Here is a 22,265-nt window from a genome sequence, read left to right as displayed (position 1 = left end):
ATATATTTGGAGACGATGATAATGAGACTGATCAAAAACTTCTCTTGTACTTAAAATTCCAGATCTAAAGTGTTTGGATGCTGAGAAAGTTATTAAGAAATTGATGCCGATGGAGAGAAAATATTCATTTCATTAACTCTCGGCATAATGGCAATCTGTACAAGGTTAGCTTTATTTACAAGACTATTAGCTTAATTACCAAGTAACTAATTGCAGTTGATTAGCATCTAATTATAAAAAACACAAACCAATCATCACACATGCAGCTTATGGCATAACCACCAAGCGCCCGCAGGCAATCCATGTCATCAATGTAACTGCCTATAGCTGCTGTTGGTGATCCTCTATAGTCTTGGCTTCTCTCCTGCCGGTGCTGGTGTAAGCATGTGAGCTTCAACACCTAGTGATTGTATGCTTTGCGCCGTAAAAGCAAGAGATAGCAGATAAACTCATAACCGTTAAAAAGCCATCCCAGCTAATTAGCAGTCAAGAAGATCCGACAGTCAACCGACCGCAGAGCATGGTCCCTTAATTAACACTCTGGCACAAACTACTATACAGATCAAACATATCACATATGTGGTTATTTCGCTAATCCAACGGCTCAGATCCATTTGATCAACACTCACCCACCACGCAAGTCAGAGAACCCCACTCAGCAGGGAACCTCCACTCAAAAGTCTACTCTTCTGTACGAGTTATTTTAATATAATCACCGCTTACATGTTAATTTTTTTTTAAATACTCATAGATTATAATATTATTTATTTATTATATAACCGATATGATATTTATAATATATTTTAAATTTATGCTCATGTTATATGCTCTTATTACCAAAGTCACCCCGATTACCCAAAGCCAACGAACAGGAAACTCTGAAGGGCATTGTCGTCATTTCGTAGCGTAGACATGAATATAAAATGCGATCGAGTTCTCTCTTCAACCTTTAGCTGCAAAAAACACCTAGAAGCAACACGGCACAACACAACACAACACAAAAGACACAAACTCACCGGAACTTGAAACTCCGGTGGCCAAATATTTTTGTTTTGTTTAGTTGCATAAATATTTTTCGTTTTCTTAGTGTTTTCTTTTTTCTCTAGAAAAATATTTGCAAAATTAGTCAAATAAAAAATTTAAGCACTGGGTAAAGTTGGTGGTGGTCGTGGCGTGATGGGATTTTGTATCTGTCCGTTAGAGACTCCGGCGAGGCTACTGTGGACCACTAGCTTCTTCCGCCACAAGCTTATGATTTTCTAATAATTTTCATAATTTTAATTACAAAATCACCATCATCTTCATCATCATCCACCTCATAAAAACCCTTTTTTTATTTAAAGTTGCCGGAGATCTGACACAAAAAAAAAGAAAAAAAATAATTCATAGTAATGGAGTCTGGACGTTTGTTCTTCGATCGCTCATCTTGCCCCGGGAATATGTTGTTTCTTGGAAACGGTGATTCCTTTTTTGGAGGTAATTAATCTTCTTTATTTATTTGTGTTCTTGTTTTTTCATGAGAGAAGATGAAGTTGCAGATAGATCGGACAGAAAAATTCGATAAGATGCTGACAAAAAAAGGATAAAATTAGTGCTGGCTTATTTGATTAACTGAAAAATTAAATAAATCGAAACCGTTTTTACTTTGCTTCTGTTAGCACTCTATCAAGTAAATTTTAGTTTTTATAAAAAATTATTAAAATTTGTTTATGTGCGTGTGCAGGAGCGAGATCGATGATGAGCATGGAGGAAACCTCAAAGAGGCGACCTTTTTTCAGCTCACCGGATGACTTGTTCGACGACTGCTATTACGACGAACAGTTGCCGGAGAAAAAGCGCCGCCTCACTGCTGAGCAGGTTTGACATATACCTATGAATCTTTCTTCACACGTAGATATAAATATTCCTTTAAGATTAAGTCTTATCAACAAGCATCCAGTTCGTTTCATTTCTTTTGAAATATTCCCTTCAGAAAAATGCTAAAAAGGAAAAAAAATAAAAAAAAGGACTTGGTAACGACAGAGTGCTGACAGAAACATTAATAAACCGTTGTTCAGTTCAATTTTTTTTGTCTCAATATCATTACTCTTACCATTTAGACCCAGAATCTATAACTTTACAAGATTGAGTTTTAATGACTATTTCTTTTTTCTTGTGTCACATGAGTTGATAGTTGACCTAAACTTAATAATATGTAATAAAATGCATACAATAATTAATTTCGTAATTAATTGAAATATATATAAAGGTGCATCTGCTGGAGAAAAGCTTTGAGGCAGAGAACAAGCTGGAGCCGGAGAGGAAAGGCCAGTTGGCAAAGAAGCTGGGATTGCAGCCAAGACAAGTAGCAGTGTGGTTCCAGAACCGCCGTGCTCGGTGGAAGACAAAGCAACTTGAAAGGGACTATGATCTCCTCAAATCTTCTTATGATGCTCTCCTTTCTAGCTATGACTCTCTTGTGAAGGAGAATCAGAAGCTCAAATCCGAGGTAATAATTAAAATGAAAGAGGCAGTATGATGACTATTATTAATGATTTGACTTCCTGTTAGGTTTCTTAATTACATGTGTAATCTTACGATCTTCATACATGTTAGTAGAGCAATTATGTGATTATGATCTCTCCATGCATTATGCTCATTCTCAAATGATATGTTTTCGCTGACACCCAGCTAGGGTGATTGATACCTTCTTGTGGGGACATATCCCCCATGAGATTCGACTTTATTGCATGCAAAAGACAATGGACATGTGTCATCAAATTCAGCATACATTGCAGGCCCCACCTTGGTTTTTTTAGAAAGTCATATAAAGTCGAATATGCATAAGTGGAAAAATGACAGCGATAATAACCGGTAGTGTTACGAAATGGTTACGCAGACTCTCCAAAAGAAACTTTGAGTATTTCATAAAAAAATTATGTGATAATTCCTCAGAATAAAGGGTCTTCTATAACATTTCACTAGTGTTGCAGTTTTTTTTCCCTTAATTAAAACGCTCAAGATTATAATATTTCATCCAGGAAAATGGGTGCTTGTAACGAGTGAGACAATATTCGTAGTTGATCTTGATAAAAGCAATAAGCACTAATGTGAGTGACATTTATCTGATGATGTAATAATTTTTCTATAGGTGGTTTCTTTGAATGAGAAAATTGAAGCCAAAGAAGAAGAAAGCAAAGAAGCCAAATCAGACAAAAAGACCGAGACTCATCATCAGCCAACAGAAGTGACAAATAATATTTGTGGCATCCAGCTCCAGCTGAGCAATAATAAGACTGAAGATCGGCTAAGTTCTGGCTGCAGTGGTGAAAGTGCGGTGGTGGATGAAGATGGGCCCCAGCGGGTGGTGGACACTGGTGATTCATACTTTGGATGCATGGACCCCGTCGTCGATGCCGCCCAATCGGAGGAGGACGGCGGCAGTGATGATGGCCGGAGTTATTTCTCCGATGTGTTGGTGGTGGCACCAGATCATGTTAGCAATCAACAGCATGAGGAGCCTTTGGGTTGGTGGGTTTGGTCATAACACATAACAATAATTAGAAAGGGGTTTTTTAATTCCAAAAATTTTTTTTAAGTTTTGGGGGTCCCCCCCCCCCCCCCCCCCCCCCCAAGTCAAAGGCCGTAGGTAAAATTATATGAGTTTGAAAAGAAAATAAAATAAAAAGGCTTTAGCTGGTGGCTAGGGTCGAGTTTGTGGTGTATGGGGTTTAGTATATGAATAAAATTATGTGTTTTTAATTCAATGGCGTCTGTTAATGTATTGGTATGTCCGAGAAGTAACTGCCTTCATTTCTTTGAAGGAGTAAGTGAATTAACAACGAAAATAAACACTGCTAGTCTGCTAATGCAAGTGCAAGTTCCCTATCATCAACAATAAGACTTCACATTTTCGCTAGTTTTTTAATTTTTGTCACAAGTTAACGTGGCAAACATATCATTAATTGGATAAAAAGTGAAAATATTACGACACCCACATAATTAATTTTGTTTATTTTATATTTTTCTCCTATCAATGCCGTTGTATACTACATCATCTTGAACAAAATAATCAATAAAAATTGTTGTGACTTGTGACTCAATATTATAATAAGGCCAGTGCTAAGTTACATTAAACGTAACTTAGCACACACACAGCAACAGTGGTGGGTCCCACTGATGGGTATTGTTATTGTGTGTGGGTGTATGTTACGTTAAACGTAACGTAGGAGATCCTTATAATAATCCTATTTACTCTCTAATTATTTTTGTGTGAGAAGAATTACACCTGCATGCGAGTGAGTTCAAGTCCACGTCAGAACTCACAAGCCACTTTCAACTTGCAATAAATTTTACTGTTCTTTCCTAGTTTTTCTTTGTTTTTCTTTGTTTGCCCTGTCTTTTCAATTTCTTATATATATATATATATATATATAGTCATTAAAATACAAGAAAATACACATTTCAATACATTAAAAATTATATTTTTTAGTCTGTTAGTGGTATCATCATTTTTAATAAAGTGAGAATGTTCTCGCTAGAGAATGATTATATATATAAGGTTTTAATCTGTTGAGCGATAATCCACATGAGAGCTAAACACGTGAACTGTTGCTCACTGTAAGTCCACCAAATCAATTATCTATATTTATAATTATATATATCCACTTATATACACATACAATTCCCAATTTTATAGATTTAGGATCATAATTCCCTACTTATTTTTATTTTCATATGAGCTGTTGGCCGTACATGAATGATGTCGTACATTTATCAATTAATTCTCCGAGTAAATTCAAATCAAGAAATTATCTTAATTTAGCAAGAGCCAGTTTCACCAAGTTTTGACGCTCATAAATGACAAGTCCAATTTCATAAGTGTTGCGGCTTCGAAACAATAGATACTGTAAGAAAAACTGAGTACGACCGGGCCACTATATCAACACATTGAGATATTGAACTGGTCTAATTGTGCTTTGCTATGTCGCAAAGTTGAGGATTTTAAAGCAATACCGTTGGTTGGTCCTAAACTAAATTTAAATGTCAAAAAATTAATAAATTCCTAATTATAATCCATTGTGGCAGAGCAAATTGGAGTAGACCGATCACCACCTTAGTACGCTGAGGCGGTGGGAGCTTTCTCCATATTGAAGCTGAAGCACTGGCCATCAAATAAAAACTGTGTAAAATAACATGGATATTTCATCAAACTGTAACATAAAATCAGCTTAGCTTTTGTTGCTTTGTTTGTGAAAGCACCACTTATGCTTCACAACAATATCAAACAAAGCTTAAGGACCAACGAGAAAAATGACATAAGTCCACCGTGCAAGCCTACTTCTGGTGGACAAGTATCTCTACAATTGCACCCAGGACGAGAAAATCAAAAGAAAAACCTACCGGTTCCTACAGAATGCAATAATAGACAAAGTGAAACAAGAGAAAAGTTTTTTATTTTATTTTATTATTTTATTATTTTTATAAGAAACAAGAGAAAGTTAGTACTAGTTCCCCTCCCAGACAGTTAGAAAACGAATGAATTTTTCATTTTCTGCTATTGGTTAAAAAGTTCAATAAACACCAAGTTAGCAAAACTATGACATGAGGGAAGGAGAGATAAATTGAAAAAATAAAGTATTGCTACACATACTTTAGCTTTGACCCTTCTTTAATTTTTCTTTTTCTTTTTTTCCTTTTTCATTGCTTATTTTTACAGTAATTCAATTTGTATACATATGGATCACCGGCCATTCCTAAAAAAACAAAAAACTCCATACTAGAGCGAAAATCAGTCCAAAACCGGAAGCATTCTCATTCGGTGATTGGCCCTGGTGCATATAACATTGAGAGAAGGTGCCTTTAGGAGTGCTTCCATATCCAAGTTAGTAATGAACTTCATATATATACAGACCTGAAGCTGTATCCGCAGTGGCGGCATTGCCTTCCGTGTCCAATTTCTTCATGAACAAATAGACCGGCAGGTTACAAAATGCGGCTCCAATCATTGGACTGCTTTTTCGTTTTCAGAAGTACATGCTGCCAAATTCTGCTGGCACTGGATCAACTTGGTCTGGAATAAGTTTCCCCATAACTTCAAATGCCATCAACCCTCTGGCTCTTTCCTTTTCCTGTTAGACTTTCGGCTGACCTTGGACTTTTCAAGCAGTTCCACACCGGGCAGTGGCTTGTGCTCTGGTGTGCTGTCAAGCTTCAGATTTTCAACTGGATTTAAATTTGTTGTAGACTTGTCGTAAATAATGGCTGCATCAAGGGAGTATATACGCAAGGCAAGAGAAGACATGGTCGAAGTCTTGGCAGCAGCTGAGAGTGATGACCAATACCACCACTCATTTCTCAAGAACTCAGTCTTAATCATGTCTTCCAATATAATTGTTGCCTGGACCATCTGAATAACAAAACCAATCTATATTACTAGAATAATCTTTTGAGAAAAAAATTAGTATGCTCAAACAGCACCAAAACAAGTGAAAAGGAAAGAGGATCAACATCCATTAAGTTTTAAAAACGTTCTGCAAGTAATCATATTTAATTTACACCAATTGTCTTATTTGGAAGTATTGTTTACCCAGGCTAACCTGGTATAAGCAGTCTATTCAGTACTTTTATCTTAATCCTATGCACATGCACAAACCACAAAAATGTTGAACCGGCCAGTTTCAATGCGGCGCCTCTCCAGAAAAAGAAATCAGCAATTAGATTGTGTTCAGACCATGAAGCTTATTTTCTTGAATTAGAAATTTCAGATGTTCCATGGAAGAAATTCTACACCTCATCAATGAAAAGTGAGTTTTATACAAGTAAAATCATTAAAAAAAAAGGGAAAAAGAATTCCATTCTGAACGCAAGGAATTCAAAGTAAAATATAAATGCACTCTTAAGACAACCAACCAACCAAGAACACCAAGATCAAGGGAATGAGCCTAACCTCATATATTGTCTCTGCAGATTTAACAAATGCACGCCATGCCCACCTCCTTTCCAAGTGTGCCTTTGAAGGTCTCAAAGCTTCTTCAGGGAGTGCAGCATCAATATCAAGCAAATTAACCTTGAGTCGCCTTTTTATCTGTGATGTTCTACCAATTAATGGCCTCAATGAAGACTGAGGAACTACACAACATTGATTGATTCCCACTTTTGGGACACGAACATGTGAAGAGGATTTTCTATCCCTTTGTTCAGAACATCCAAAGGCTGGTTTCTTACTTTTTAGCACTTCATGTGTCCCATTTGAACCAGATTTTCTAGAAGCATCATCAGCCATGTTGTCATTGCCAGCATTTTTCATGCTCTGCTTTCCTTGAGAAGATGACAGTGTCTCAGAAGCCATTAACTGACCATCTGGAACACCTACCTCTTTCTGAGAAGACATTAACATTAGTGTTGAGTCGCTGAGAAAAGGAGATACAGATGGGATTAATGACGGTATCCCCTTTGAACCAAGAAGACCAATCTCTTGTACTAATTCTTTGTTAGAATCTTGTGTCATAAACTTGGAACTTATTTCATTCAAATCAAAAGGGCAACCATCGTTTTGAAATCTAATCAATCCAGAGGGCTTAGAAGTTTCAACAAGTTCCACATCAGTACCACATGCTGCGCGAGAGATATCAGATTTCTTATTTCCCTTCCCTTTCAGAGAATTACTTGCTTCTTTGTTCTTCTCATAAGCTGGTGGAGCTGAATTGCACGTATCATTATGCTCCTCAAATTCAACAGCAGTAGAAAATGTTCTATGGCAGGATAGACAATGGTTTCTCGAAGGCCAGATAGGCTCCAAACATTCACAACGATACATTTTCTCTTGACTAGTCACTCTAGCCCGTTTTCCTCCCTTCTTCAAGACTTCTTCTGACTCAAAGCAAGGACCATACTTCTTCTCCAGCAGTGTGGCTGCCTTTGTAACAAGACAATCAAAGCAATCAACTTTATCACTGTTTGTTGGTGCCGATGAGGCACTTTGGTACTCATCCCAGCTTTGCTTTTTAGTATGTTGAGAGTCCTGGAACCTTATTTTTTTCCAGTTTAGTATAGAGTCTTTCAGTTCTCTTTCCTTTGGGTCATTATCCCTCAACCAATTAACAAGTTCTTCAATTTCTGCATCAGTTTGATAAAGAATCCAGTGCGAACTTGTGGCTGTCACAGCATAGGGATCATACTGAAAAGGACAACAAGCTTTGGAGCCTTTTGAACTTGAGTAAGCATCTGATCCCGAAGAACTGGAATTCTTTAGCACTAAGCCTTTGTCAACTGGGCCTCGGAAATCCAATATTTTTCTTTTCTGCTGCAATTCGGGACTCCCATCAACAATAAGACAAGGATGCATACCAGGCAGAGGTAAAACCCAATATAATCGACCACTAGAATCAGAGCCTAAAAACTCCCTACGCACGGATAGCTTCAAAAGCTGTTGCTCTAAAGAAGTAATGGACTCCTGTAGAAGAAGTATGTCATTCCTGATGTTGTTCAACTCAAGGTTGTGAGCCTGTGGCTCATTCATGGTAACAGAACATGTACCCTCAGTTACGTGAAGTTCGTTGGGAACAGAAGGTCCCTGATTATTTGAAGGAGATGCGAGAGTGGCAGCATCCCTTGCCCTTGCCAACTCTTGTAAGTTATGCTGCGAACGGATTTCTCCACTCAAGTTATCAATTTCTTGTGGCAGAGAACTTGCTAAAGGATGTTCATTAGGCTTAATTGATTCATCATTCTTTTGAGAAGGCATTTTACTGTTATCACCATGAGGCTCTTCTATTTGACCTTCAGCATCCGTTGGATACATAGGCCCAGATTCCTCTAGAGCAATAACAGAGCAGTTACTTCTATTGCTTGAGTTCTGTGGCTGTTCTATGCATTTACCATTGTTTCTAATAACAGTAGCTGGCCCTTCCTTCATACAAATTTCTGCAACAGAATTTGTCATACTTGCCTCTACCTTTGCAACTCTTGCAGCCACAGTTTCTTCCCTGGACTTTAAGTTTTTGAATTCTACAGAAAAAGAACGCAATTTCTGCTGCAACTCAGCTGTTACTTCAGTGCACTGCTCAAGGTGTTGACGAAGGAGAGCTGAGTTAAGCAACTCATCACATAAAAACTTAAGGAGGAAAGTTCTCTGCATCCACAATTGAAAAGACAATTAGATCTTTGTTAGCTGACTTGACAGGAGATGAATAATGGCAAGTTTAACTAGCACAAACTAGCTATGCAGCAGACTGCATAGCCACTACCATAGGCTTCATACTAATTCTGCACTAGGAAATCCATCTAAAATTGGCAAGTTCCAACTCAGAATCTTGCTGAATGACGGTGGAAGAAAAGTTATTGAAATCTTAAGCCAGAATAAGGGGGGCAAAAAAATATAAAAAGTGAAAAAGGAAGAGAGGAACAGCAGAAACAAAACAGCATGGCAGAACTCTATGGTAATCCAAGCAACAAATTTGCGTTTTTCTCCTTATTTATTTATTGGCATGTAAATGATATTACAACACAGTATTTGATTTTTTCAGCTTAAGCTGGAAGAGAACAAGCTTTAAATTGTACACAAAAGCTATATAGTCTTTGGCCAAGTTGGCTGGCAACAAATCAATGCAATCAATGTGTAAAGCAGTATAAAATCATCAAAAGTCAGACTGGAATAGGTAACAAGAAGGATCAACAAGCAAACCTCATGCACATTAAACTCCCAATACTCTTTTTCTTCCATAACAGTTGTTAGATGCCTGAGTTCCTCCAAGCACAGACGAGTAATTTCTCCCTGATATTTTTTTCCCTTATGTTGACCACCAACTTGAGAATGTTCTGATGCACCCTGAACCATAGAGTTACGGACAACACAAGATGGGCAATACCAGTTTCCTTCAGGAATCCTTACAAGTGGAGGTTCCAAGCAATAAGTGTGGTACTCAGCATCACAAGTATCACATAGAAGAACACTATCATCGTCTTTATCAACCCCACAAACTTTGCAAATCCCCTCATCCCAAGGAGCTTTAGGGATCTCACTAGTTTGAACTAGAATATCATTTATTTCTTTTGTTGTTTCTTCACTTAAGCTTTCCAGTTTGGCATAACCCACAAGCTTCTGAAGTAGGGTCACAATCTGCATCAAAAAGAAGAATAAAACGTCTAAACAAGTAAACAAAGACAGATAACCAAGACCAATGTGCAAAGACCGGGCTGAGAGTAAGACCATGACATATATCTATCCATATTGAAAGATTTCCTATTTTATCTGGCAGACGAAAGGCAATCAGAGTCCATAATGTTTGAAATTCCAAGGGATTTTGCACCCGAAACGTCCCACTTATTTTTATCAGTATAGAATTGCATAGCATCTAAGAGCTATTTCCTTTCAGAAATTAAATCTCTCCTAGACCAATTTCACTTTTCTCTCAAATCAGTAATTTTACTTACTTTTCAACCCTCAGCAAGAGTTGTAAATTATTTACTTTGCCACTGATATTTAGTAAATCAGTTGCTAATTCCTAAGGTCAACACATTCTTACTTCAGTCCTATAATTGATCCTTCCAAACCCCTTATATCTCATGCAAGTTAACTAGGCAAATGACACTAAACTTTGAAATACTGAATCATACTTTTAATCAATTGCTTGCTGCATAAGTAGTTTAGTAAAATTTCAAGGAAATAGATCAAGTGAATTGCCTAGATTAACATGAGTCTGTGTCAACCTGTCTGTATTTCTTTTGCTTTAGTGGAAGATTCATCCTTTAATCAAACTGGTTGTGGCGGAAAGGGAGAAGGGGTGTGGGGGGCGTTGTTTTTGAAAGAGAGAGGGAGAGAGGGAGAGATACAGACCTCATTTTCATACAACGATTCAAAGTTTCGGGATAATTTTTCAGCCAAATCAACAAAATCAGGCTGGTCTCCAAATGCCGTGCGAACATTATTCCAAAACTGTGACATAAAAGCTACAATCAATTCATGTGACATAAAAGCTACAATCAATTCATGTGACATAAAAGCTAAAATCAATTCATTTAAAGGCCAACATATCAATATACATCAGTACAAGATAAACCTGTAAACTGCGGCATAACAAGTCTAGCATAACGTAACAGTAATGTGATTAAGGCCAGAATCAGAAATATACACATATGCCTGTAAACTAGGACAGTGTTTATAAGTATAGCATCACAATAGAGCAGTATTGTAATTAAAGGCACAAAAAATAAATGTGTACATGTAAGATTTAGCACCAAGTAGTAGTTGAGACAATCTGATCATGAACGTATATACAATTTCAGAACTCTCTCAAAACATTTTCGGGCCAAATGTATATCACAAACTATACCCAGAAGCCTCAAAGTATGACCATCAAATCACTCAGAATAAACTTAATAACCACAAAGATGGGTAATCATGCACTACACTCTGATGCAAAATACTGTTAGATCCTTCCATATACCCATCCATACCATATATTAGCATAGACAAATACTATATGTTTGTAATCTTTGCTGAACAATTAAATGCAATCTTCATTTGATCACGCAAACATATCTGTTGTCCAATTCAAACCTTTACTTTATAAGTGGAATGGAAACAGAGTATTGTCGCCCATGCAAAGAGGAACTCACAGGAGATTTAGATAAAAAAAAATGCACTAGAATACTTAGAGAAGTTAAAAGCAAAGGGAAAACCAGAGTCATAATCTGACCTCCCGAACATCCTGAAGAAAAGAATCACGTGATCCATCATAAGCCCCAACTGCCAACCTCAAATCAATAGTTCGGAAATCCAGAGGACGAGATACCATGGCAGGAGATCCAAGAAATCCCTCATCGTCATTATCAGTAGAACTCAATGGTTTTCTTCCAAGCAAATTGCAGAAAACCTTTTCATCATCTGCTGCAGCAGCTTGACGTAACACGATACGGCATTGCTTCATAATGATACTAGATATAGATATGACAGTCTTCTTTTTACATCCCTTCTCTGAATTTTGAGGCAACCTTTCCTTAACATCGGCTAGCACGGAAACAACAGCTTTCTGCATTCCATCAACAATTACAAAGACGCAATTCAGGATTACGCTCGTTGAATAATTAATAGATAAATGACTAATAGAACCAAGATAAAAGGAATAATAACAGCAGAGATAAAAGATTGTAAAGAAAACAACCAATTCAAAGTGATAACTCCGAACTCAGATATTATATTCAAACTCAAAGTTTACTGCATTAGACAATTCTTTTAGATAATGAGATTTCTGACAAGGGTATATATATAAATTGGATGGGTAATGTATTGAAAGTACAAGACAGAATCTGCTTAAGAGGAGGAAGTTTGGACAGAAAGATAGCAGATACAAAGCTTGAAAAAAAGTGGCTCCTTAGGACGGGCTGAGGGAGAGAGAGTGACAGAGAAACCACACGGCGAACAAGGCCAGAGGAGTATACACAATAATACACAAAAAAAATTGCAGATCAAAACCTAATAATTTTTCACTCTAAATGTACAGAATACAAAAGGTTATATAGTGAATAGCACCTTTGTTGGTCCCGAGGCATTTCCTTTGTAAACTTCCTTACTGATGGAGTGTTCCAATATTTTTCTGGCCCAATCAGGCGGATTTCTTTCCAGAGCTTCATAAACACACTTTCTAATTCTGGTTCCCACATTTGTTGGTAATTTCCTAACAGGTTCCAGCATTTTTGCCCACTCTGGCAGGGTACCATCATTCACAATATTCTTTTCACAGTTACCAGATGCATCAGACACTTCTTCTTCAATTGTCAGCACATCATTTTCTCTGTTCAGTGAACCAAAGATTTTCTTTGTAGCCTCTGCAAGCAACTGTAGATTATATGGAAAAGCATCAGTAAACATTCTATTCTCTCTTCTCTCTATTTATTTTTGGGTATTATTAAGAAACCATGATACCAAGGGAACTGAAGTTTAAACTTCAGTCCATGTTCTTCTTTCATCTTAATTGAAAACATAGTAGTATAATTTCAAAACAGAAAAGTAAAAAAATAAAAAGTGCAAAAACATACAAGAATAGTCGCAACCAAAATATGGTACAATACATGCAAATTAGAATCCAAAAAAGTGTCTTCAAAATCTCAAGCTAAAGTTTTGGATGAAATAAAGAGCATATAAAACCAATAAAAGGAAGAAAAGCAAATTTTACCAGGGCATCAGCTTCCATCCCAGCCACTCCAGTTAGAGAACCACAGAGCACCCCGCCATCACCTTGTAAGCAGCGAAACACTCTACCACTTTCACGAGCAGTAATCTCAGGAGAGTCAAGGATACCGTCCATGGATAAGAAAGCCAAGATGTACCTCCGAGCTAATTCTGGCCAAGTCAGTTCATTGATAGGGAGCATATTGAGCTTTCCTCTTTTATGAGGAATTGAGTTGTCTGCATCTTTCTTCCTTCCGCGTCTTGGTTTTGACTCTCCATAATCAAAATTTGGATCAACAAGTGCTGCAACCTTGGATTGCAGCTCAGCTATTAGCACTTCCAGCAGTGAGCTGTGAGCCTTTGTCAAAACCACACCAGAGCATCTGCTGTAACTAACAAACCCCATTTCATCTTGGGCTGCTTCCCTCACTGCTCCATTTTCAAGGTTTATAAATGCATGAGGATTCTCCCTAGAAACTGCCTGATGAGATTCATCGCTTGCAGATAAAATTTGTCCACCCACAATATCACATTGATGTAAGCTCACAGGTTCAGTTCCTTGGAGTTTCTTTTCACATTTTTCAGAACTACAGCCGTCAATCCATGGGTTGATAAGCTCTTCTTCAAGCTCCTCCAATGAAAAAGATTCCTTCAGGCCCAAAACTTCATGAAAACGCCATAAAAACAGACATACCTGAAAAGTAAAACCAGAATATGAGGCCTCATCTTCTGAAACTCAATTGTGGTACCCATAAAGCTCAACTATGTTCTTCGAATAAACTAGAACATTAAAAATTGCCAACACGTACCTGAAAAAAGTCACCAACAATCTGAGGAGGAAGCCTTGAGCACAGTGCATTCCCAGGAGGAGGCCAATGATCATGGTCTTCAACCAATCTTCGTTTCTTGGATCTTCCAAACGAACCATCTAAGCCTTCTTCCGCACTTCCCACTCCACCTTTCATTTTCACCATTAAGGATCCATTTCCAACTGTTAGAAATGATAAATAACAACTTCTATCAATCAGAAATTCATATTGCGAACAGTCCTTGACACCAGGTAGCTGTTCAATGACTTCTTGCACAAATTCAGCTTCTAACCCAAATCTATCCTGGTCTAGCCATTTCAACAGTACATCAGCTAGCATGTCAAGCTCATTATCACCCCGAAACTCAGATGGGATACTAACGGAAACTGAAGAACCACAAAATTTATTCAGAGATGTAAATCTCATTTTCTCCTTTTCATCCACCATATCCCAGTTTGCGAACTCCCTACTATTTTCAATATGCTTGCAGGAAAACTTTAAAACACCTTTTTGTTTACAAATTTCAAAGCAAGCATCAACAAACTTTTGAGACAACCTTCTCCATGCTGATGACAACGAAAGATCTTCCACTGAAATCTCACCAATGTCATCATCACAAGATTTATTTGAACAACTTCCAAGACAAGTCAAGATATCGTTGTCTACAGGCAGGCAAGGATCTGATAGAATCATCTGAATGTTGACATCACTGTCATAATCTTTACTATAAGAAGTAAAGTCACCATTTGCTTCATGATCTCGACCAGAACATTGTACAAAATTTGGCCTAAAGAGGATTGTTGATCCATCTGGAATTGGCAATGCAGAGCATGAACACCTTGTGACCTTAAAAACAGGACCAGAATCACCACCATCCAACACTTCACAGATGAAAAGAGACCCTGTAATCTTATCATGCCAACAGGATGTATAGCCAACAGGAAATATCACGTTGACATTATGATATGAAGGTCTCCCATCAACATGCCCCAAAGAAAGAATAAAAAAATCTTCAAACTGAACAGGAAGTCCGTCCTGAAAATAACATGTACAAGGAGAAAAGGCATAAGAAGAAGCTGAAAGAACATTCAACGTTCAAAAATTGCTGAAGTCAGGTTATATAAAAAGGGACAATACTAAAGCAAAAATAAAGAAGAAAAAGGCTAATCGAAAGAAGATGAAGCACAAAAAAACATGCACACTTACATAATTCTGCAGAAACCCAGCTCAATCGTTTTCCGCTCCTCCAGATTCAATAATCTCTACCTTGCTATTAGATCTAGAATTGAAATTCCCGCATATGTTGATTATAGGATGAAAACTTAATATTATTAAGACTTATGAAACCTTTGTTTTCAGCAAAACCATTTGCAAATGGAAACTTTGTCGGCTTCCGTTTTTTGCATACAGGTACTTTATCATGTAGGGGAGATTCCTCCGTTTTTACTCTTGTGTCCAAAGAATTATAGCTCGATGTCAACCCAAGATAACAAGCAACTTCGGACATGAATCAAACGTCCTCCCATCTGGAGCACAGTAAACAGCATATAGTTCATAACTATTCGTAGAATGTCTTAATTCAACGCTCCAACCTTCCTCCAGAACACCATGCCTTTCAGAGATGAATTCTCTAAGAGCCTGCAGCAATATCTCACTTGGGTTCTGAGATGGAAATCTAATAGCTGGAGTAAAACTTCTACTACACTTTCCAAGAGGGAATCTCAATTCTACCTCCTGAAAACTTCTGTCTGTACTTTGTTTATTAGCTTCAAAACCCTTTCTGCCAGTGTTTGTCATAATTGCAGAAGCTTTCTGAAATCCAAATCCACTCCCGGCATGCAAAAACTTTGAAGAGGTCACTGGGGCAACAAATGCATTGCCACCAAAAGAATTATCACCCGGACTGTGCTTTCTAAAACCAAATAAATGTAACCAGTAACTACTAATGATAACTTTCATTTCAAGAAATTTATGTGGAAATTTATAAATCAATAAATGCACATGCAAAAATTTACTACTCACACTGCATTCTAAAACCTAATAAATGTAACCGGCAAGAATATCCATAAATTTATAAATCAATAAATGCACATGAAAAATTAAAACAATAGAAAAGATTCAAAAAATTAGGAAATACAAAAAAGTTAGGAAATACAAAATGGACTAGGAAAATGAACAATAGAGTAATCACTCTTCTTCTATGCTCGCATCCATTATATCTTCGCTTATGCTTGTTTCACTCATTACCAAATGTCAAGCCTTAATGGTCATTGGTGTACCTAAGAGAGAAAACTTAGGGTGTGTTTGATATCGGTTTTGACACCTCATTTTCCATTTTGCAAAATCATAAAAGATATTTGGTAGCCTTAATTACTGTTTTGTTTTTGTTTTTTAGTGACTTGTTTTCCGAAAGGAATTTAGAAAACTGTAAAATGGTAATATCACGTTTTCTAGCCGCCAAAATTTGACCAGGTCTCACACCTTAACAAAAAGATAAAATTATTATTTTTTATTCAAACGATCGTAGTGTAGTCGAATCTAAGGGGTCCACATAAAATATAAAATTGTAAATCCACTCTATTGAACATAAATTGTGTAATATTTTAACTAATTCTATTATTTTTTAATAATATAGTAATAATATTTTCAACAAACTACCAAATGCATTTTCACTTTTTTTTTAAATACTAGTTTAAAAACAAGCTATGAAACGTATTTTCAATTATAACACATCACATTAAAAAAAAAAAAAAATCTCCTCCTATAAAATAATTATAAAGAACACCGCTTAGAAAACAAAAAAATAAAGGCACCCTGAGAGATTTAATTGTTTTACACTACTCCTCTGTAAACTCCCTTCTAGGATTCCTTGCAATTATCATTACAGATTTCCAATTAAAATTCCACATTTTCTTACATCTTTTTGTACACTCTTCTCTGAAAAGCATCAATAGTCGAATTGTTCTCAAAATGACACTAATTCTTTCTGCTTGGGTTTACCTTTTCCTGACCTGTCTTAATTAATTTGTTCAAATGTTAACCAGTCTTTTTTAAAAGGCCCATTAGGTGTTCATAGTTTAATCTAACATTAGAAATTTGATCTTTAGAATTTATATGATTTGTTCTCTAATTTCATAACCTAAATGAGTAAGACAACCAACTAGAAATTTCTCATTCCAAAATGGTTGATTATCATTGTTTTTTTCTCTATAATAAACTGTAAAAAAATATAACTAAGAAGAAAGTAAGATTCAAATTCGAATGAAAAAGCTGTCCATGCAAAAAATCAGGGAACAAGCAAACAAAAACACTGGAAACTCTCAACAAAAACTAGATAACCCACACCTAGACCAGAACAAGAGCTGAATTGAAATCCATAAAAACTTAAAAGAGCTCTAAGAAACTGCTCTAATCAGCTCAGTGCAGATTTCTATTCTGATGGATGAAAAAATGGCATCTTCGAAATCTGAAGATATTGAACCCCAAAAGTAAGGCCATGATCTGACTTTGTCCGATAACAAATAGGTATCCTCTCCAGTGCACTATCATTTATCCTTTTTGCACAATAAATAACATGGGAACGGTCATTACTATCACTTAATAACATTACTCTTTTAAGCAACATATCTATAAACCACCTCATATTTTGTAACTTCTTACAACTTATGTTTTCCAATAAATGTAACGACAAAGCCAATATTGTTTTTTCAAATAGTGTCTTTTCTTTTCTTTTCTTATTTTATTCAATTGAAATGAAATGGGGGTTATGGATTTGATGTATTTGGATTTCGTGAAATGTATTCACTGTCATAGGAAAATTGTAATTTCAAAATTATGGGAGATAATAAACACATAGCATGGTATGGCAACATCATATACTATCGTTTTTAGTGGTGATTCAACAACCAAACATATACACAAATTTCTTCGAGTAGAGCGTTAACTTTCTCCATATATCTTCTCTAGCTTCCCACTATTCTTCCACATTGTCTCATATGCTATGACTAGAGAGATTGCCTAGTAAGAACAAACCTAAAACCATTTCGAAACTAAAATATCATTGCCTTGGGCCTTACTGGCACCCAAATCACCATGAAACTAAGATAGCTCTGAAACTACTTCAACTTCACCAATCACTATTTTTTGTGCATAAAACAGAGAATCACAGTCCGCAGGTCAAAATTAATTAAAAAAAGAAAAGAAAGAAAGAAAGAAAGAAACAGGGTACCTGAAATCGAGAACATCGTCGGTGGCATCGGCGTCAACATCGCTAGGCGGAGAGGCGTTCATATCCAAAATCCGTTTCTTGCGGCCTAACGGCCAGAGTTTACTCTTTGCACCGTTTTTGACACAGTCAGCACACACCCACTCGAGCAGATTATGATGATAGGGCTGCTGCTGCTGCTGCTGATGGCAGCACATTAATATTCCAGCGCACTCCAAGTGAAACCCTCGCTCGCATGCGTCGCATACAACCACGTCTCCCTCCGCCTCCACCGCCACCCCGCATGCCCCGCATAACGACGTCGTTTCCGACGACGAAGTACTACCCGACGGGATCTCGTTCAGATCGATCCCCAGCGGTGAACGACTTGAATCCGACGCTTCCATTATCGGACTTGGGGCTTCGTCGTCAACATTGCCAGCCTTGTTTACTTTTCTTTGTTTCCGAATAGAGGGGAATTTATTTATTAATTATTATTATTATTTTCTTTTAAAGGGTTATTATTTTTGGGTAGGGCCAAAAGAGAACCGTATGTAGAAGAAGGAAACTGACTTTCGTACAAAACAGTAAAATCAAAATTTGCTGTATTTTTTTCGTTTGTTTGGTCGGTTTTGGATGTGGAGACTGAAGATTTGGGGAATTTATATTGGCTTTCAAGGAAACGGCGGTCTGACTCTGATCTCTTAACTTCTGTTGGGATATAGATTTCGTTTAGGCTCTTTTTGTACTCGTGTTTTTTTCTTCAGGCCCAAACCACGACTTGACAATATTTAGTTATGTTGAAAATGATGGGATACGGTTAAAATAATGCGTAAATTTCAGATTATTTTCTGTCATAAATTAATTATTTTAAAATTAAAAAATTTATGAAAATAATCACAAAATTTTAGAACTTTTTAAATTAGGCTCTTATAATTTTTTCTTATCATAATTAGTCAAATATTAATTTTTTTGGACTAAATAATCTTCATCAATTTCAACAAATTGCCCAACAAATATCACTCTTATCGAATATTATCAAATATGATATAATCATCAACTGGAGAGCTTCTTAAGTTTATTGTATGTTCTTATACAATATGAATTTTTAATATATTAAGTTTAGTGTTTAGGTTTTAAATTGATGTGACTTTGATTGTAAACGTTGTCATTTTCCATTCATAAAAATGGAGTTTATTAAAGTACTTAGTTTGAGATAAAAAATCAAAGAAATCATTGCAAAAAAAAAAGAAATTCAAGTTAAACAAAAAACCTAGACAATATGCGACAGGCAAGGCGCACATACTCACTACATGTGCAATATCCATGTAAAATGTGTCATATATTTGCCGTATCATGTTTGTAGTGTATAAGGACCCGGAAATGAAGAAGTTATGTTTTGATGATCATTTCCCGGGCCATATTACGAACACATCGAAATTTAGAAAAGTGTGGAAGCTATATGGAGCAAGTTAACGTGCAAACAGTTATTATTATTGAAGAATGACAATTTTAGACACTTCATAGATTTGGATAGTTACACACTTATTGTGCGCATTCACGTGATAATGTTTTGAAGTTTCTAATCAATTTAAAAAAAAATATTTTTCTAAAGTTTTGGGTTTAATGGAAGTTAGTTATATTTCATATGCGTTTAGATGGATAGTGAGAAAGTTGACGGATGATTGTATGAGTTACATGAATGGCAAGATAGAACCTTTTTGTTCGAAAAGACTATACTCTATGTTTGATTAGTTTCTTGTAATTCCAAACCATAATGCATTTTGAACTCTTATTTTGTAATATATTCCCTAGTTAACCATTAGATGCGTGCTTCATTTATTTAAAAAAATTGAAAAAAAATCATCATTTTTAGGTAATTGTAATAGTTCGATTGTCAAATTAGGAGAATCATTATAATTGCTGCATAAATTATCTTTTTAAATATTTTAAGTTGTGTAACATGCATAAGGGTGTCGAAAAAACCCATTCAGATCAGATCCGGCCACCGCATATATAAAAAAAGGGATTCAAGCATTAAATTTCAAAATACGGGCATTTTTGGGCACAAGTCCGGCCACGGCACCAAAAACCCAAAACTTGAACCATGCCTGGTTTCGTAATAAATAATATATAGACACACACACACACACACACACAGACGCACACACCATAATAGCCTAACGTGATCTTCACGTTAGTGTTATGCCTTAATTGGCAGTATTGTGCTATGTTTAGAAGTGTATTATTTGTAGTTATCTCTTTTGTTATTTACGCTGGCCCTTTCCTTGTACAACGCTAGTTGTAACATGTATATATTGTAACATTCTATAGCAATACTTTACCGCTTCTATATAAATCTCATATGGTATCAGAGCTCTCTCTTTAACAAGAGCAAGTCGATCTTTTTTTTTTCTCACCATGGCTACCGAACCCTCAGCCATCTCCTCTACCTCACCAGTCAGCCAAAGTCCCCACTCATCAAACAACCAAGCCAATGATTGTGTTTCAATCAACGCCGCTGCCCAATTGCCTATACGGCTTACATCTGAAAATTATTTTACATGGAGAGCGCAATTCCTCTCTTTAAGCATTGGCTACAATTTGACAGGTTACATTGATGGCACATCTGAGTGCCCTTCCCAGTATCAAACCGGCAGCAGTAATGGTCCGTGTACCATCAACATAGCCTATACCTTATGGAAACGCCAAGATTAGTTGATCTTTTACTCCATCCTAGCCTCCTGCACCGAAAGAGTTGCCCCACTCATAGCCAGTTCCACAACATCAAAGCAAGCGTGGGATAAGCTTTCACGACTATACTCCAATTGTAGCCGCAGTCGTGTTATCTCTCTTAGAGAACGACTTGCACGACCTCGTCGTGATGGACAACCCGTTGCCGAATATTTAAATAACTTACGCTCTATTTTTGATGAAATCACTTTAATTGATGTTCTAGTTACATATGACGATCTCGTGGTGCAAATTATTAATGGCGTAGGAAAAGATTTCAAAGATATCATTGTTGGTGTTCGGATCCGCGAGACACCATTTTCTTTTGACGAGCTATATGAGAAGCTTGTAGATTACGAAGATATGTTGAAGCGAGATGAGAAATCCACAGACACGGCTATCACTGTCAATGCTGCAGTCAAACAGCAGACAAACTGTGGCCCTTATCAGAACCAGAGACGAGACGACAATCCATGATTTAATAATGGCCCTAACCGTATGTATCAAAATCAAAATGGCAACAACAGAAACTATCAATCTCAGAAATCGCAACCCACAAGGCCAATATCGCAACAATGGAGGATATCAAAAGAAGCAGCCCACCGGGTACCAGGGTTACTGTCAACTTTGCGGTACCAAGGGCCATACAGCACGGGATTGTCCGGATTTCACCTCCCACAAAAACAATCCGACTATGAACCACACAACAACCATAGGCACATCTAACCCCAATTGGTTAGTCGACGGCGCCGCCTCACATCATGTTACAGGAGATCTCCGAAATTTGAGCACTCATAGTCCTTACCATGGTTCTAATTCCGTCATTGTTGGTAATGGCATGGGTCTTGGTATATCTCACACTGGCTCAACTTCCTTATGTACCTCTAACTCAAAATTTTATTTGTAAAATATTCTTTATGTTCCGTCCATCAAAAGAAATTTAATCTCCGCGTCTCAATTTTGTGATGTTAATAAAGCCTCCATTGGATTTTTTCATGATCATTTTCAGGTGAAAGATTTGAGCACGGGGGCGGTCCTCTTGAGTGGCCGACAGCTTCTTCTTTACCCGAACCAGCCTTACCCACTTTCAATGCTACAATAAAAACTGATGCAGCTCACTGGCATCAGCGTCTAGGTCATCCGTCTAGGGATATTTTGAAATTTATTCTCCGTACCTTCAATTTGTCTTCGCGCTTAGATTTTGAGTCTTGTGAGTCTTGTTTACGCAATAAGAGCCATCGACTCCCTTTTGGCCAATCTTCTTTATGTAGTACTCGTCTCTTGGATTTAATATATCCTGACGTTTGGGGTCCTGCCCCTGTTACTTCTTTTGATAATTATAAGTACTATGTGATTTTCGTTGACTATT

The 22,265-nt window shown here is 36.9% G+C and overlaps 2 protein-coding genes across 2 annotated transcripts; one reads left to right on the top strand and one right to left on the bottom strand.

The window, feature by feature from the left end:
- The first annotated feature begins 961 nt into the window (after nucleotides 1-961).
- LOC18050973 (homeobox-leucine zipper protein HAT5) lies at nucleotides 962-3,544 on the top strand. Its single transcript, XM_006446407.2, has 4 exons — nucleotides 962-1,476; nucleotides 1,724-1,857; nucleotides 2,249-2,488; nucleotides 3,131-3,544. Exons 1-4 carry the CDS (start codon nucleotides 1,392-1,394, stop codon nucleotides 3,524-3,526), a joined length of 855 nt encoding a protein of 284 aa, XP_006446470.1. The 5' UTR covers nucleotides 962-1,391; the 3' UTR covers nucleotides 3,527-3,544.
- A 2,052-nt stretch (nucleotides 3,545-5,596) lies between these two features.
- LOC18050972 (methyl-CpG-binding domain-containing protein 9) lies at nucleotides 5,597-18,653 on the bottom strand. The gene is given in 12 exon segments (XM_006446406.2): nucleotides 5,597-6,388; nucleotides 6,929-9,112; nucleotides 9,665-10,099; nucleotides 10,817-10,915; nucleotides 11,679-12,011; nucleotides 12,512-12,817; nucleotides 13,155-13,844; nucleotides 13,960-14,994; nucleotides 15,166-15,255; nucleotides 15,257-15,468; nucleotides 15,471-15,871; nucleotides 18,188-18,653. Coding segments are annotated over 12 exon segments (6,471 nt in total). The 5' UTR covers nucleotides 18,571-18,653; the 3' UTR covers nucleotides 5,597-6,085.
- Between the last annotated feature and the right edge of the window lie 3,612 nt (nucleotides 18,654-22,265).

This window comes from Citrus clementina, unplaced genomic scaffold, assembly GCF_000493195.1.
Source record: "Citrus clementina cultivar Clemenules unplaced genomic scaffold, Citrus_clementina_v1.0 scaffold_2, whole genome shotgun sequence".
In the NCBI taxonomy this organism is placed as follows: domain Eukaryota; kingdom Viridiplantae; phylum Streptophyta; class Magnoliopsida; order Sapindales; family Rutaceae; genus Citrus; species Citrus x clementina.
Note: the sequence above shows the minus strand (reverse complement) of the source record. Positions and strands in the feature narration are given on the sequence as shown.

Bases quoted from the DNA above. Each gene is read 5' to 3' on its own strand.
- LOC18050973 (XM_006446407.2), top strand. From the start codon at position 1,392: ATGGAGTCTGGACGTTTGTTCTTCGATCGCTCATCTTGCCCCGGGAAT. The intron at 1,477-1,723 runs GTAATTAATCTT...GTGCGTGTGCAG, and splicing joins CGGTGATTCCTTTTTTGGAG to GAGCGAGATCGATGATGAGC. The intron at 2,489-3,130 runs GTAATAATTAAA...ATTTTTCTATAG, and splicing joins ATCAGAAGCTCAAATCCGAG to GTGGTTTCTTTGAATGAGAA.